Source organism: Coenobita brevimanus, chromosome 73 (assembly GCF_032717465.1).
Source record: "Coenobita brevimanus isolate Jiangsu-jjx chromosome 73, ASM3271746v2, whole genome shotgun sequence".
In the NCBI taxonomy this organism is placed as follows: domain Eukaryota; kingdom Metazoa; phylum Arthropoda; class Malacostraca; order Decapoda; family Coenobitidae; genus Coenobita; species Coenobita brevimanus.
In genome coordinates, this window is record NC_137026.1 from 19,518,860 (window position 1) to 19,537,830 (window position 18,971).

Here is an 18,971-nt window from a genome sequence, read left to right on the forward strand (position 1 = left end):
ACCAAAAGCTCCTGGATCTCGTACAAGAGTTTTTCCTAACGCAACATGTGAGGGAAACCACCAGAAAAAGAGGACTTGATGTACATTCAGTGTTAGATCTAATATTTACTAGGCAAGAAAATGATATTGACAGTTTAATATATCACCCTCCACTCGGCAAAAGCGATCATGCAGTACTAAATTATAACTTCAGGATAGCATATGACATAGTAAACAGCAATGACAGTTACAAAAAGAGCCTAAACTATAAAAAGGGAAATTATCAAGACTTAAAGAAGCATTTCTTAGAAGTTGATTGGGAAAATGAGCTTAGAGGACAAGATTTAAATGCTGTATATAAAAAATTCGGTGAATTTTATGAAATAGGAGTCCAGAAGTACATCCCACAGCACAAAGAAGCAGATAAGAAAATACAGAAATGGTTCAATACAGAATGTAAAAAATCAAAAGAAAGAAGAAATTTGTTGTGGAATAGATACAGAAGACACAATAGTGAAGGGGCGTATAATAATTACAAACGGGCAAGAAACGACTATACAAGAATAAGGAGGGAAGCCCAAAAACAGTTTGAGGAGGATATAATAAATAAAAGTAGTGATCAACCAAAGCTGTTTTACAGCTATATCAGAAGCAAAACCAAAGTAAAAGATATAATACAATCCATTACGGACGAGGGAATCACTTATACACAAGAGAAAGATATTTGTGAAGCACTAAATAAGAATTTCCAATTAGTTTTTACAGAAGAAAAAAATTTTGAGAGGGACTATGTGGAACACGGATGTCCACACATACTACAGATATACAAATAGCAGAAAAAGTAATACATGAGGAGTTAAGTAGATTAGACAGAGGAAAATAAAGTGGTCCTGATGAAATTTCATGTTGGGTATTACGAGAATGTGCAAAGGAGTTAAGTAAACCATTATTTTTAATTTTCAAGAAATCCTTGAGTCAAGGTAAACTACCTGATATTTGGAAAAAAGCAAATATTGTCCCCTTATTCAAGAAAGGAAATAGACAAAATCCACTCAACTACCGACCAGTATCACTAACCAGTGTTGTAAGCAAGGTATTAGAAAAGCTTATAAGAAAAGCTAGGGTAAATCACCTAGAAGAACACAGTATGATAACAGAAAGACAGTTTGGTTTCAGAAAAGGAAAATCATGTTACTAATCTGTTGAGCTATTATGACAGAGTAACAAACACAATACAGGAAAGAGAAGGATGGGTGGACAGTATCTATTTAGATTTCAAGAAAGCTTTTGACACAGTCCCACACCAAAGACTTTTATGGAAACTGTATCATCAAGGAGGAATTCGAGGCAAACTGTATTGTTGGGTGCAAGATTTTCTCATGAAAAGAAAGAGAACAGTACTAAGGGGAAATTACTCATCATGGAAAGAAGTGACTAGTGGAGTACCACAGGGCTCAATGCTTGCACCAATCATGTTTTGAGTTTATATAAATGATATAGACAGTAACACTGGAAATGACAGCTATTTAAATATGTTTGCAGATGATGCAAAAATACAAAGGAAAATTTCTAACACAGACTCTTGTAAAGAGCTACAAGAAGAATTAAATAAACTTCATGAATGGAGTAGTACATGGCAAATGGAATTCAATGTGGACAAGTGTCATGTAATCAAGTTTGGTAAAAGTGGAAAAAGACCTGATTGGGATTATAAGTTAGGAAATAAAACCCTACACACATCAGAAAGAGAGAAGGACCTAGGTGTGATTGTCAATAACACACTGTCTCCGGCTGACCACATCAGTGAGAAGGTACGAAACATGTATATACTGCTTGCCAATATGAGAATAGCGTTTACATACATAAATGAAGACATGCTAAGAAAGATAATAACATCATTCATCAGACCAACCCTGGAGTATGCATCAGTAGTCTGGAGTCCTCATCTCAAAAAACACATACCCAAGATCGAAAAAGTTCAAGGGCCGCTACAAGATGGTTACCAAGCTTAAGGGATCTAAGCTACGAAGAAAGACTAAATTAACTGAATCTACCAACACCAGAAGAGAGAAGGAAAAGAGGTGACATGATTATGCTATATAAATGCATATCAGGGAATGAGAAAATAGACATAAATGATTACTTAACGTATGGGGAAGCATCAGCAAGAGGACACTGCAAAAAACTGCATAAAAAGAGAGGTGATAAAGACGTGAAGAAATTTAGTTTCCCAAATAGAGCAATTAATCGATGGAATGCACTACCGAATGAAATAGTGTGTGCCAAAACAATTCACAAATTTAAGGATATGTACGATAAATATGGTTTAAGACACGGGACAGTACGAGCTTGACTCATTCCTGCAAAGATACAATTAGGTAAGAACAATTAGGTAGGTCGGTGGTTGAATCGGTAGAGAGGCGCCCTGCTGTCCTGATGGGCCCAGGTTCGAATCCTTGCTGGGGCAGGGAACAGTTTCAGGATTTGAATTTCATAAAAGCAGACTTTCCTGATCTACCAAATGACCCGCCGACATGTCATAAAAGTACCCCCGCTAGTACCAATACGCCAGTCCTGTATGAGACAGCCCTTGCATGTATTCAATATGGACGGTTGGTGTTAGCGCCGAAGTGGTGACATGTAGAGAGGTGTATGGTATGTAGGAGGACTACTGGGCCTTGAGAGCAGGCTGTGAAGCCTATGCCCAGAGTCGGACACATAAAAAAAAAAAAAAAAAGGTAACACACACACACACACACACACACACACACACTGAACTAAACGTAGCAACTAAACCATTATCGTGTGCCCGTTTGTAATATATTGACAGGATAATGTCAGAATTCTGCGTGGATGACTTGCAAAGTGTTGTTTCATGAATCTAATATTTATAATGAACAGTGATCGTCTTCTGTTAATAAATAATGTCTTTTGTACTCTGACGTTTCTCCGTCTTTTTATTACTTTGGAGTGGTCATGCATTGCGACAATGCCTGGGCTAACCATACAAGGAACCGAGACAGGTGACCACCATCATGCTTGTATATTCTGATATGGTGCATCAGCCTTGGCAAATCTGTGAAAGCTAATACGTGAGATGTTGAGATAAGTCTAACACATTTCTTCTGTGTCATTCGTGTTTCACTCATCTTGCTAGAGACAATAAAAACCGTCTATGTTCAAGTAGCCTACTCAGCCATCTGCTTCGTTTTCTTTTATTAGGAATGTCTGCAAAGAGAACCGTAAGCTGAACAAATTTGGGGGAAGAAGCAATAATAACTGAAGTAAGATCATTATACTGAAATAATTAATAATAATGTTGTAAATTCCCAACAGATGCTGTGTCAAAGAACTTGCATAAGGTGTTAGTCGAAATGACACAGAACTTCGGACCCATACTACGAGTACACAACCCATTCCAGCCTAATACAGTGCTGACAACCCGACCTGAAGACTGTGAAGTATTGATACGAGCAACCATGAAGAACCCAGTGAGGGGCGGTATGACCTCTTTGGAGAAGCTAAGGAAGGAAGCTGTCGACGATTATTTTGAGGGAAGAGTTGGACTGGCCGGGTGAGTGGTTTATTGACAAGTGATTGTGGCGGTGATGGTTGTAGGCTAGAACTATGGGATGGTACGTATAAGGTATGTGTGAGTGGAGTAGGTGTTCAGCTGGCAAATGGCGAACTGGGTGTTGGTGCACAGCCATGTTAAGATAAGGATACTAGATGTGAATCTTTCGAGGGGGGTAGAAGAAGGGTTATCCGCCCAGCTCTGTTCAGGCAGTTATAAAATTCAGTGGTTTTGGATGAAGCTGGAATTGAAGTAAGTGAGAAAAGAGTGACGAAAGTAAGTGAGCTTTTGATTGAGTTCTGTGAGCTTAGAGATCAGGAGAGAAAGACATAAGAGGAGATTAGAGTGAGGAACGCTGTATTAAGAGGGGTGGAAGAAGAATTGAAAAAGTTCAAGGAAACTATGCCCAGGAGTGCTAAAGAAAAATAAGGAAGGATACTGAATGGAGGAATGAGTTCAAAGAACTGGAGAACTAAGGCACTGTAAGATAAAAATCTGTAAGGAAAAAGGGAAGAAGTAAAAAAGGAAAAGGCAGTAAGAAAATACTGAGCTGAACAGGAACAACAATACCGGGGAATTTTGGAGAGCATAAGATTGTAAATACACTTAACAGCTAGAACAGGAAGCAAATGGAGATGCTATAACAGAATATAATGAAATATATATATATATATATATATATATATATATATATATATATATATAGATATATATATATGAGCCTCTGTGGTACAGTGGTAGAGTGTGCGTTTCGTACACGGGTGAAGCAGGGTTCGCGCCCTGCCAGGGTAATAAACTTTGGGAGTGTTCACCCAGCCACGTACTGCATTGGCGGGCACAAGAGGTGCTGTGGTTGAACCAGTGTCGTTTACTCTAAAGTATGCTTGCACCCAGTCGGCTTGCATCGGGCCGATTACACTTGGTTCTCAGACTACACACACATCCAAAGCCACTCCAACACTACAGTTACACTTACAAGCACTTCTCACCCTACACACAATCTCTACCAGACAGCCTAAGCCACTTGGTAAAGATACATTGGCTGTATTGTCCCGACTTCGGTCGGGATAGGCCGGTCCTGCAGTGGATACTCAAAACGGCTGATGATGATGATGATATATACATATATATATATATGTGTGTGTGTGTGAAAAGAAAAGTTGGAAAGAAACAAAAAGATGATCGAATGGTTGTGGTGAGACATTTGCTTGGCGCAAATCTGCACAGTAAAGAGGTTACGGTGTGTGACAGATGGAAAGAAAGCAGATAGAGATTACCGTACTTTAGAGAAAAGTTAAATGTGGGAAGCAGGAGATATGGATGGGGGTGCAACCGAGTGCTTCAGAAAATGCAGAAACAGCGTTATGGAGTCAGTCTTCAGAATATTCATTGTACTGTACGTTTGTTCAAAGGTTAGGTACTCGAAGACTGGCAGAGTGCATGCTTTGTGCCGTTGTATTAAGACAATGGTGACAAAAAGAAATGTTCATATTTAAGAGGTTTTAGGATGTTGTTTGAGCATGCTATATAAAGTTTGTGGAAGTGTGGTGATCGGAAGAGAGGTGCCATATTCTGAGTATCAGATCAGGGAGAAACATGGAGGTTTAGGGTGTTAAAGGGTGTGTGTAGATCAGGTATTTGCCTTGAGAAAGCTTTATTTCCTTTTTTCTTTCAGTATCTTGTGTGTTTTCTTACATGTATGTGGGGTTGATGTGTTTCACCATCCTTCGCTATAAAGCTCGGCCACTTCTGGTTTTGGCCGGTTTGTAAATACTACTACTACTACATCATCATCTAATCAGCGTGTGTGTGTGTGTGAGAGAGAGAGAGAGAGAGAGAGAGAGAGAGAGAGAGAGAGAGAGAGAGAGAGAGAGAGACATTTGAAAGGAGCCTGAGTGAACTGTGAGAATGGAAGAAGCTGTTCTGAAAGGTCAAGAAGAGAGGATGAAACGAGCAATACAGGAGTAAAATATACGCATTATACTACTTGGCAAATGAACGTATGGAGAGAGTAATACAGTTATTTCTTAAATGCGGAGTACGGAATCAGTGCTAGTATAAGGGTTAAGAAATTTCTGAGACAGGAAGACCCCCAAGTAGAGAGGGTGGTAATAGTAGGACCGAGATGACTGAGGCACTGGAGTAAAAATGAAGAAAGCACCAGGGATTAATGGTTTGTGTGTGTGTGTGTGTGTGTGTGTGTGTGTGTGTGTGTGTGTGTGTGTGTGTGTGTGTGTGTGGTGAACCTGTAATAGAGGGGTATTGACAGTGATTGAACTGATGTGAAGAATGTTTCAATTTGCCTGGGAGAAGAGAGCTAAAGTGATGACGACCAGGTAGCCATGACAACGATTTGTTGGTTCAGAACAAACATCTGACATTGTATCCTTTCCTGTATATTTCTCACTTGTATTTCTCAAGTCTGACTAAGAGCACTTCCCCCTGCCACTGGGGGAGGGTGGGGGGGAAGCCAACTCAACCTGGTGCCGGTCCCAGTTATAGGTCGGGTTGGAATCAGGCATGGAATCCTGCTGTAAAACAGGCCAAAACCAAGAATGACCAAGCTTTATAGAGAAGAATGGTCAAACACATCGACCCCATATACATATGAGAAAATATACAAGACACAGAAAGAAAGAAAGAAAAGCTTTCTCAAGGCAAACACCTGATCTACACACACCCTTTAACACCCTAAACCTCCATGTTTCTCCCTCATCTGATACTCAGTATATGGCACCTCTCTTCCGATCACCACACTTCCACAAACTTTATATAGCATGCTCAAAAAACTTCTTAAAACCTCTTAAATATGAACATTTCTTTTTGTCACCATTGTCTTAATACAACGGCACAAAGCATGCACTCTGCCAGTCTTCGAGTACCTAACCTTTGAACAAACGTACAGTACAATGAATATTCTGAAGACTAACTCCATAACGCTGTTTCTGCATTTTCTGAAGCACTCGGTTGCACCCCCATCCATATCTCCTGCTTCCCACATTTAATTTTTCTCTAAAGTAATCTCTGTCTGCCCTCTTTCCATCTGTCACACCAGATTTGTGCCAAACAAATGCCTCACCACAATCATTCGATCATCTGTTTTATTCTTTCCAACTTTTCTTATATAATTATTATTTTTTTTTTTCATTATATTCTGTTACGGGATCTCCATATACTCCCTAATTGCGCCATACATTTATTCTCTTGTTTTGTTCTCACTGTTAACCGTATTTAAGATCTAACTCTCTTCAAAATTACCCCCTCCCACACACACACACACTAAGAGAATGCGTTGGTTTGCCAGTGTGAATCTAGTTAGAATAAGATTTCCTTTTCGTGAGTTTTGTTTACAAGGAGAGATAATAAATGTCTTGCAGATTTATGCTTAATATAGTAATTACATATTGCCTAAGATACCAGGCAGTAAACAATAACTCCACTGCAACAAGAAAATACATTTTTATTCCAACTAGGAGATGAATTAACCAAACTGTCTGTAACATTTTATGATGAATTTAGATTTTTAAGTGAAAAATTCATATATATATATATATATATATATATATATATATATATATATATATATATATATATATATATATATATATATATATATATATATTGTTACGGAACAGAGAAAGATAATGTACACTTTAAGTGAGAATACGAAGAGTCACTACTGTGCCGTAAAGTTCCAGGTTCAAAACAAAGAGTTAGGTAAAATTACAAGTTAAAGTTTAATGCACAAACTAACAACAAAACATTCAGGACTCATAAGGATAATGTAATGGCAAATAAACAGGTTAAATATATGGTTAACTGCAATAGCCTCTATTAACACGAAATTAGCAAGAGTAAATTTATCTAAGTCAGCCCTGATAAAATGAGATACCAGATAATACTCAGTGAATGCCAGATAAATTATTACAAATACAAACTATTATCAAAAATGACTGACACAAAACCCAACATCAATCAAAACCTCACTAGGCCTAAGAATTAACCTTATGCTACACAGTACAAAAAAAAATACAATAACAGTAATACTGAAATTACACACAGCTGCTAGATGGTTGGAGACTTCTTGAGCACTCACAATAATAATATCTGTACAGGGGAGGACAGAGATGTGAACAAAATGAGGAGCAGATCTAAGTGGCAATGATGCAGAGACTGAGCTCATTATATAGGGGCCAGCAGAGCCTGATACAACTTGTAATAAGGACGCGCAAATGAAGCGATGGGGACAAACGGTCGACAATCCCGCACTGAATAACAGAAAGGACGACTTACTCTACTATAACGGTAGAAGGGGGGGACTGAGGCAGAACACGCTCGTGATCAAACATGCAGCATACTGTGCGTTAAAATTACACAAAGGATGATGAAATCATAGGCTATGTAACACCTCCCCACAAAGAAAAAAGAAATTTACAAAGGAAATTTCTTATTACTCTAAAACAATCTGTACATGGCATTACGGAACATGCAAATGTCTTTCCTAATGTTACAAAACATGAGATCTCCCTAGCACGTTCAGTCATAGGTACTTGCCAGTATCCCTTTAACAAATCAAACTTACTTATGTACCTAGCCTTTCCGATCTTGTCTATGCAATCTTCCACACGAGGGAGAGGGTAAGTGTCTGTTTTGGTTATCTGATTAACACGTCTGTAGTCAATGCAAAACCTCTGTGACCCACCTGGCTTAGGGACTAGAGTGACAGGAGAACTCCACTCGCTCTGACAGGGCTCAATCATCTTGTGGTCCAACAGGTAGCCAAGCTCCTTCTGGATGAGAGGAACTTTCACTGGGTTCACACGGTAAGGAGGCAATTTAATTGGCTTTGCGTCTCCAACCTCGACATCATGCATCAACACAGTAGTTCTTCCTGGAGTGGCACGGAACACTTGTGGGTACTCCTGCAGTAATGCCGAAAACTCCTGCCTTTCCTTGGGTGGTAGATGAGAAAGCTTAGTCTGGAGATCATTCATGATATCAGGATTCTTCCCCAAACTATCACTCAGGCTCATACTGCATGGGAGAGCTTCACTTGCAGACTCGGGTGGAACAGCTACAGTGCAGACTGGATTATTTTCGTCCCGCCTGTGATATAACTTTAGCATGTTGATGTGACATAGTTGCTTGCTCTTTCTACGATCTGGTGTGGCGATGACATAGCTGACATCACTGAGTTTCTTCTCCACGAAATAAGGGCCACTAAACTTGGCTTGAAGAGGTTGCCCATGAACTGGTAGCAGAATCAAAACCTGATCTCCTGGCTGAAAGTGGCGTAACCTGGACTTCTTATCATACCAAGTCTTCATCTTCTCCTGAGCAGCTCCTAAATTCTCTCTCGCCAGCTGTAAAGCAGTGGACAGCCGTTCTTTGAACTTCATCACATACTCCAGCAGGTTGACGTCATCTTCCTCCGACAGCCAGCATTCCTTGAGTAACTTAAGGGGTCCTCTTACTTCATGGCCAAACAGTAGTTCAAAAGGTGAGAAGCCCAGTGATTCATTTGGAGATTCTCTTGCAGCAAACACAACGAATGGAAGACCTTTATCCCAGTCTTTCTGATGTTCCAAACAGTATTTCTTGAGCATCGATTTGAGTGTTTGATGATATCTCTCCAACGCTCCTTGGGTCTGGGGATGGTAAGCTGAAGACGTGATCTGGGTGATGCCCAACTCTTTCAGAGACTGCTTGAAAACATTTGACATGAAGTTACTTCCCTGGTCTGACTGTACCTCCTTGGGCAGACCAAACTTTGTGAAGAACCCCAGCATTTCCTTAACCACGTTCTTTGCTGAGATGTTTCTAAGTGGAATGGCTTCAGGATAACGAGTAGCCATGTCAATCATGGTCAACACATAAGAAAATCCTGAAGAAGTCTTAGGAAGAGGGCTCACAATATCCACCAACACACGGGTGAAAGGCGCCTCAAAAGGAGGAATGGGAACTAGAGGTGCAACCTTTTCGGTCTGATTACACTTCCCCACAACTTGACAAGTGTGACAAGACTTACAATACCAGGAAACATCCCTGAAGATACCTGGCCAGTAGAAGTGTTTCAAAATGCGTGCCACAGTCTTCCTCACTCCAAGGTGTCCTGCCAAACTGGAATCATGAGCCACTCTAATGATATCCTGCCTACAAACACGAGGGATGACAACTTGATGTACAACCTCCCATTCACAGTCGGCTGATGCTGTTGGGGGTCTCCACTTCCTCATAAGTACTCCTGACTTTACATAATAACAAGTAGAAGCACCGGCTGACTCTTCTTCACTGTAAGCAGAGTTAGCTAGACCTTTCAACTCAGGGTCAGCAACCTGCAACTCAACCAACTCTTGACGAGACAAATTATCAACACTACGGGGTACTGCCTCATCTGGTGAGTTGTCCAAATTAGCAAGAAAAGTGTCAGCTAGGATAACATCATCATCATCATTATCCTCTAAATCACCAGTAACTTTAGACTTAGCCCTAGTGACAGCACATGCAGGGAACACATCAGGGACATCACAATCCTGGGACGCAGCCACTGGCTCACTAGACAACTGAGGAGCTGGACACACTTGACTTCCACCAATATCATTTCCAAGTAAGAAAGTTACACCTGACATTGGGAGTGTCTCAACCAACCCAACCATAACGGAACCATTAACAAAACCAGACTCTAAATTCACTCTGCACAGAGGGACAGAGAAGTAATTATTCCCTACACCTTGTAAGATTACAGTTTCATCAGAGGAATTAACATTAGAGCCTAGAACACTGGTCAGCATAAGGGATTGGCAAGCACCTGTATCACGATATATTTTAACTGATTTCCTGTCATTACTGTCCAGAGGACTGACAAAACCATCAGACAGGAAATTAGCACATGAACTCTTGAGAGTGTCACCCACGTTACTGCTCAAAAGAGGAGCTCCATCATGAGAATTTAAGTTACCCCTCAAAGCAGGTTCAGTTAACTCAGTTAAAGAATTCTGGGAACTCTCAAGAGTGGACACTAGACCAATTGACTGAATATTTAAAGACTCCTTTTTGTTCACATCACGCTGTCTCCTGAAACATCTCTCCGTAGTATGACCAAGCTTACTACAATAAGTACATTTACTTTTCTGAAATCTAGAGGTGAAGCTGGTATTTACTTCCTGAGAAACATCATCCTTATTCTCTTTCCTGTTACCTGTACTCTGAGTAGAGGCAACGTACTTACTCTCAGCTTTCCCTTTTTCTTTAGAATATCTCTTGTGAGTGAGAACATATTCATCAGCTAAAACTGCAGCATCAGACAAATTATCTGTTCTTTTCTCATCAAGATATAGGCTTACATCTTTATAAATACACCTCTTGAAGTCCTCCAGCAAAATCATCTGCTTAAATTTACCAAAATCAGAATCCACATTCTTAGAATTTAACCACTGCTCTAACAGATCTTCTTTGATTTTTGCATACTCAACATGGGATTGCTTATCTTGCTTGTAAGTTGTCCTAAATTTTACTCTATAGGCTTCAGGAAGAAGCTCATAGGCCTTAAGAATCAAGCTCTTAACTACATCAAAATTATCAGACTGATCCTGAGGCAAAGATGCATAAGTTACTTGAGCTTTACCGGTGAGAACAGTTTGAAGGAGTACTGGCCAATACTCCTTAGGCCAATTAAAACCTGTAGCTACCCTCTCAAACAACTGAAAATACTTTGTTAAATCAGATTCATTAAAAGGAGGGACAAGTTTAACATTTTTAGCCACATCAAAATCATCAGAGCTAGATGATCCAGTTCCACCTTGTTTCATGCGATACTCATGGTCTGCCTGAATCCTGGCAAGTTCAATTTGTGCCTGTATCTGTGCCTCCTGAATCCGAACCTGAGATTCCGCCTCCTTAGCCTGAGACTCAGCCTCCTTGGCACGTGCTTGAAATTCAGCCTCCTTTACACGAGACTCCGCCTCCTTAGCACAAGCCTCCTGCAGGGCTAGCTGTAACTTAGCTAATTCAATCTGCGTTTGCTCATTTGGAGGAGTTACATTAAACAAGCTCTTATTAATCATGCCAACAATTTGATCTTTAGAATGATGAGAGTGAACTGCAATTCCCAATTGTTGAGCAACAAGCTTAAGTTCATTCTTTGTTCTGTTTTCTATATCACACACTGTTTGCACATTTGACAAAAAATCTTTGGCTTCATCAAGTGTAGTAATAGTAGCCATCATGAATAAGTAACAGTCACAAAATATCAAGCAATATCTGTATGATAATATCCTGAATATCCTGGCGAGGTCGCCAAATTTATGTTACGGAACAGAGAAAGATAATGTACACTTTAAGTGAGAATACGAAGAGTCACTACTGTGCCGTAAAGTTCCAGGTTCAAAACAAAGAGTTTGGTAAAATTACAAGTTAAAGTTTAATGCACAAACTAACAACAAAACATTCAGGACTCATAAGGATAATGTAATGGCAAATAAACAGGTTAAATATATGGTTAACTGCAATAGCCTCTATTAACACGAAATTAGCAAGAGTAAATTTATCTAAGTCAGCCCTGATAAAATGAGATACCAGATAATACTCAGTGAATGCCAGATAAATTATTACAAATACAAACTACTATCAAAAATGACTGACACAAAACCCAACATCAATCAAAACCTCACTAGGCCTAAGAATTAACCTTATGCTACACAGTACAAGAAAAAATACAATAACAGTAATACTCAAATTACACAGCTGCTAGATGGTTGGAGACTTCTTGAGCACTCACAATAATAATATCTGTACAGGGGAGGACAGAGATGTGAACAAAATGAGGAGCAGATCTAAGTGGCAATGATGCAGAGACTGAGCTCATTATATAGGGGCCAGCAGAGCCTGATACAACTTGTAATAAGGACGCGCAAATGAAGCGATGGGGACAAACGGTCGACAATCCCGCACTGAATAACAGAAAGGACGACTTACTCTACTATAACGGTAGAAGGGGGGGACTGAGGCAGAACACGCTCGTGATCAAACATGCAGCATACTGTGCGTTAAAATTACACAAAGGATGATGAAATCATAGGCTATGTAACAATATATTAAGCAATGATGGGTCTGGTTAGTACTTGGATGGGTGACCGCCTGGGAACACCAGATGCTGTTGGCATCCCTACGTGTCAAGTGGGGTTGGTGGAGGATTAGTGCCCCTCCCTGTAAAACAATTAACTCTAAGCCCTTGTCCACCCCGTTTGGGATACATGGCATCCGGCAATGAATGAATGATATATATATACATATATATATATATATATATATATATATATATATATATATATATATATTGTTACGGAACAGAGAAAGATAATGTACACTTTAACCCGCCCCGTCCTGACCACTTTCTCACCAATGGTACCCCCCAATCCCGACCATTTTTGGACCCAAATTTTTTTTGCTAAATCTTTCGCTTTTGGTCAGAAACAATGGTCAGTCACAAAGAAATCGTTCCACGGGGTCCATAATTGCCTTAAACAGGTATGCCTTGGTCACACCTGGCACCGTGTTCTCTGTAGGTGGTCTGAGCCTCTAACGTTTTCTGTGGTATTATAAGTCTGGGACACCAATGAAAGTAAGTAGATATGTATTTATTACAAACATAAAAACATGTGATAAAAGAGTAAACTGGATTTTATACAAAAGTAGAGCTGAAATAAGCATTGTACCATCGTGCGAAACGAGCCAAATCGGGCAGACTGGTCACGATTAATCGCTAACATTCGAAAATCATGATACATATCATTTTTTTTACATACATAATACTTCTACAATAACATTATACCATTTTACATTTTATTGAACTGTTTTCATGTATTCACAGGCCTTTCGATAACATTTAGCGTAATGTTAGCACTTATTTATGTAGTGAGTGAACTCGCTGTGACTGTTGTTTCAACTCGTATTGTGTTTTTTCTACTTACATAATACTTTCCTAATAACATTATACACTTTTCAACTTTATAGAACTGTTTTGAGATAATTTCAGGCCTTACGTAAATATTTAGCGTAATAATAGCGCATAATAACACACACGGTGAAGTTGCTATGACTACTATTTCAACTTACAACCTATTTTTGTATTTATATAATAATTCTCCACTAACATTGCACATGTTTACACTTGATATAATTGATATCACATAATTTCAGACCTTACGATTCAACTGAGCGTCATATTAGCGCGTACTTACACAGTGAGTGTTATCGCGATATCATTTGTTTCATCTTACACTAGTATTCAACTTATAAATTACCTTACTACTAACATTACAACAAATTCCACTTTATATAATTCCTATCACATACTTACTGACCAGAATGTTCTACTGAGCATAATAGTTTCGCAGATTTACACAGTGGGTGTACTCGTGACATCAATTATTACAACTTACACTATTTTTCAACTTATACGTTTTATTCATGCTAACATTACACCCGTTTCCACTTTATATTCTTGCTATCACATATTTACTGACCAGAGTGTTATACTGAGCATCATATTTTCGCAGATTTATACAGTGGGTGTAGTTTTCATATCACTTCGTTCAACTTACACTATTTCTCAACTTATACATTACTTTCCTGCAAACATTACACCCGTTTCAAGTTTATATAAGACTTGGCACATACTGACTGGCCTTACCATTATACTGAGCGTCATATCGCCATCCCACACAGTTTCAGTAGTGTAGGAAGTTATGGTACTCTCTGAAACATGGCTGAAGGCACAACGCAACATTGGTGGTGGTGGGGGAGGTGGAGAGCAGCGTCTTTCATCACTCGCACTTCTCTTCCCTCTCCCTTTTCCTTTACCCTTTCCCTTCCCTTTCCTTCCTTTCCCCACATCCTGGGGCTGTGTGGAGGAAGTTTGGGAATATTGTATGGCAAAAGACGTGCTGGGGAGTGGCTCCACCTCCTCTCCCCTAGGCCTACGTGCACCACGTGCTCGTGCTGCCTCCCTCACACCACTTCCCTTTCACCCCGCACTCCCACCACACCACTTTCGCCTTCCCCAGACAAAACACTAGGCCATACTTTATTTGCCTTCTCGCCCCACCTTCTGATCCTCGGGGTGAGATTTTCCTTCCCCAACCACGAGGCAACATCACGTCCTAAGCCGCCGTCATCGTCATCGTCCTCATCCTCGTCCTCATCAGAATCTCTCGCTAGGGGATGGAGAGAGGTCCATGCAGGTGTTTTGGGTGCAGGCTGGCCTTCCCTTGCCTTACGATACGTGATATACCGCTTTTTCCGGGGCGAAGGGACCTCCTCATCACTGCTTGTTATTTCCTCCTCAGGCTGCACATAATCTCGATCCACCACATCATCATCAAGTGGAGAATCACTATCTCCAGTGAAGGCATCCAGGGCGGATTGTATTTCGTCGTCTGAGAGACCTTTACGCGCCATGTCTGACCTGGGTCACTGCTAACAGGTGAGTGACCGAGACAAGGGCGAGCGCAGGTCACGCGGGGTCTGGGACGCTGCCCGCCTGGGGGCAAGTAGGGGAGGCTTGGGTACGTGGGCGAATCGAAAATCTCGCGCGAATTTTGAAAATTGTGGAAATTATGAACCTTGCAATTGCAGGACGTTGAAGTACGTCAACGGGATTGGCAGTGACATAACGTGAGGACGTGGAAGTACGTCGACGGGACGCCGCGGGTTAAGTGGGAATACTAAAAATCACTACTGTCCCGTAAAGTTCCAGGTTCAAAACAAAAGAGTTAGGTAAAATTACAAGTTAAAGTTTAATGCTCAAACTAACAACAAAACATTCAGGACTCATAAGGATAATGTAATGGCAAAAAACAGGTTAAATATATGGTTAACTGCAATAGCCTCTATTAACACGAAATTAGCATGAGTAAATTTATCTAATTCAGCCCTGATAAAATGATAATACCAGATAATACTCAGTGAATGCAAGATATATTATTACAGATACAAAATATTATTAATAATGGCTGACAGTAAAACTTTACATTAAGCACAAAAAACCTCACTAGGCCTAAGAATTAACACCTTACGCTACACAGTACAAGAAAAAATGCAATAACAGTTATACTCAAATTACACAGCTGCTAGATGGTTGGAGACTTCCTGAGCACTCACAATAATAACAACTGTACAGGGGAGGACAGAGATGTGAACAAAATGAGGAGTAGATCTAAGTGGCAATAATGCAGAGACTGAGCTCATTATATAGGAGCCGGCAGAGCTAGATACAACTTGTAAGAAGGACGCGCAAATGAAGCTAGAGGGGACAAAGAGTTGACACTCCTGCTCTGAACAACAGAAAGAATGACTTACTCTTCTATAAGGGAGGACGGGGGGAGTGAGGTAGAACACGCTCGTGATCAAACATGCAGCATACTGTACGTTAGAATTACACAAAGGATGATGAAATCATAGGCTATGTAACACCTCCCCACAAAGAAAAAGAAATTTACAAAGGAAATTTCTTATTACTGTAAAACAATCTGTCTAAAGTCTAGATAAGCAATCTGCAATAACATTTTCTTTCCCCTTGACATGTTGTATGTCTAATGAATACTCCTGAAGAAGTAGACTCCATCTTGTCAATCTTTGATTTTTATCTTTAAACTTACTAAGGAATTTCAGTGGGTTATGATCGGTATAAATGACAATGGGGTCAAAACCAGAACACAAATAAAATGAAAAATGCTGTAAACCCAAAATCAAGGCCAAAAGCTCTTTCTCAATAGTTGAGTAGTTCTTTTGAGGTGGAGTGAACTTCTTACTGTAATAAGATACAGGGTGTTCAATACCCTGATCATCCTCTTGCAGCAAAACAGCCCCAGCTCCTGTATCACTTGCGTCAACAGCCATCTTAAAAGGCTTAGCAAAATTTGGAGTAGCGAGCACTGGCTGACTTAATAGGATAGCTTTAAGTTTGCAGAAAGAGGATTCACAGTTATCAGTCCAGACAAATTTAACTCCCTTTTTCAGTAGGTCTGTAAGTGGTGATACAAGAATTGAAAAGTTAAGAACAAATCTCCTGTAATAACCTACCATTCCCAAAAATTTTTGTAGCTCTTTCCTACTTTTAGGTCTGGGAAGATCACTTATAACCTGAACCTTAGCTGCTGGTGGTGCAACATGTCCATCACCAGTTACGTACCCAAGGTACTGAACTTTAGCTTGACCAAACTTACACTTTGATAAATTAGCTACAAGATTAGCCTGAACCAAACGCTCAAGAAATTTACTGACATGGCATAGGTGATCTTCACAATTGTCACTGAAGATTAATACATCATCAATATAAACAACACACCCTGCCAAACCCTCTGTTACAACATTCATGAGCTTCTGAAATGTGGCTGGTGCATTCTTCATACCATATGGCATTACAGAACATGCAAAAGTCTTTCCTAGTGTTACAAAACATGAGATCTCCCTAGCACTTTCAGTCATAGGTACTTGCCATTATCCCTTTAACAAATCAAACTTACTTATGTACCTAGCCTTTCCGATCTTGTCTATGCAATCTTCCACACGAGGGAGAGGGTAAGTGTCTGTTTTGGTTATCTGATTAACACGTCTGTAGTCAATGCAAAGCCGCTGTGACCCACCTGGCTTAGGGACTAGAGTGACAGGAGAACTCCACTCGCTCTGACAGGGCTCAATCATCTTGTGGTCCAACAGGTAGCCAAGCTCCTTCTGGATGAGAGGAACTTTCACTGGGTTCACATGGTAAGGAGGCAGTTTAATTGGCTTTGCGTCTCCAACATCGACATCATGCATCAACACAGTGGTTCTTCCTGGAGTGGCACGGAACACTTGCGGGTACTCCTGCAGTAATGCTGAAAACTCCTGCCTTTCCTCGGGAGGTAGATGAGAAAGCTTAGTCTGGAGATCATTCATGATATCAGGATTCTTCCCCAAACTATCACTCAGGCTCATGCTGCATGGGAGAGCTTCACTTGCAGACTCGGGTGGAACAGCTACAGTGCAGACTGGGTTATTTTCGTCCCGCCTGTGATATAACTTTAGCATGTTGATGTGACAAAGTTGCTTGTTCTTTCTACGATCTGGTGTGGCGATGACATAGTTGACATCACTGAGTTTCGTCTCCACGAAATAAGGACCACTAAACTTGGCTTGAAGAGGTTGCCCATGCACTGGTAGCAGAATCAAAACCTGATCTCCTGGCTGAAAGTGGCGTAACCTGGACTTCTTATCATACCAAGTCTTCATCTTCTCCTGAGCAGCTCCTAAATTCTCTCGCGCCAGTTGTAAAGCAGTGGACAGCCGTTCTTTGAACTTCATCACATACTCTAGCAGGTTGACGTCATCTTCCTCCGACAGCCAGCATTCCTTGAGTAGCTTAAGGGGTTCTCTTACTTCATGGCCAAACAGTAGTTCAAAAGGTGAGAAGCCCAGTGATTCATTTGGAGATTCTCTTGCGGCAGATACAACAAATGGAAGACTTTTATCCCAGTCTTTCTGATGTTCCAAACAGTATTTCTTGAGCATCGATTTGAGTGTTTGATGATATCTCTCCAACGCTCCTTGGGTCTGGGGATGGTAAGCTGAAGACGTGATCTGGGTGATGCCCAACTCTTTCAGAGACTGCTTGAAAACATTTGACATGAAATTACTTCCTCGGTCTGACTGTACCTCCTTGGGCAGACCAAACTTTGTGAAGAACCCTAGCATTTCCTTAACCACGTTCTTTGCTGAGATATTTCGAAGTGGAATAGCTTCAGGATAACGAGTAGCCATATCAATCAGGGTCAACACATAAGAAAATCCTGAAGAAGTCTTAGGAAGAGGGCCCACAATATCCACCAACACACGGGTGAATGTCGCCTCAAAAGGAGGAATGGGAACTAGAGGTGCAACCTTTTCGGTCTGATTACACTTCCCCACAACTTGACAGGTGTGACAAGATTTACAATACCAGGAAACATCCCTGAAGATACCTGGCCAGTAGAAGTGTTTCAAAATGCGTGCCACAGTCTTCCTCACTCCAAGGTGTCCTGCCAATGGAATCATGAGCCACTCTAATGATATCCTGCCTACACATGCAGGGAACACATCAGAGACATCACAATCATGGGCTGCAGCCACTGGCTCACTAGACAACTGAGGAGCTGGACACACCTGACTTCCACCAATATCATTTCCAAGTAAGAAAGTTACACCTGACATTGGGAGTGTCTCAACCAACCCAACCATAACGGAACCATTAACAAAACCAGACTCTAAATTCACTCTGCACAGAGGGACAGAGAAGTAATTATTCCCTACACCTTGTAAGATTACAGTTTCATCAAAGGAATTAACATTAGAGCCTAGAACACTGGTCAGCATAAGGGATTGGCAAGCACCTGTATCACGATAT

General features: G+C 40.5%; 1 protein-coding gene across 1 annotated transcript in view; it reads left to right on the forward strand.

Annotated features, from left to right (window-relative positions):
- LOC145407498 (cytochrome P450 CYP12A2-like) overlaps nucleotides 1-18,971 on the forward strand; it is a 164,925-nt gene that overhangs the window by 20,719 nt on the left and 125,235 nt on the right. Inside the window, exon 3 of the mRNA XM_080278426.1 lies at nucleotides 3,316-3,553. Within this exon, the coding sequence (XP_080134552.1) occupies nucleotides 3,316-3,553 (238 nt within the window). The remainder of the gene's footprint in view (nucleotides 1-3,315; nucleotides 3,554-18,971) is intronic.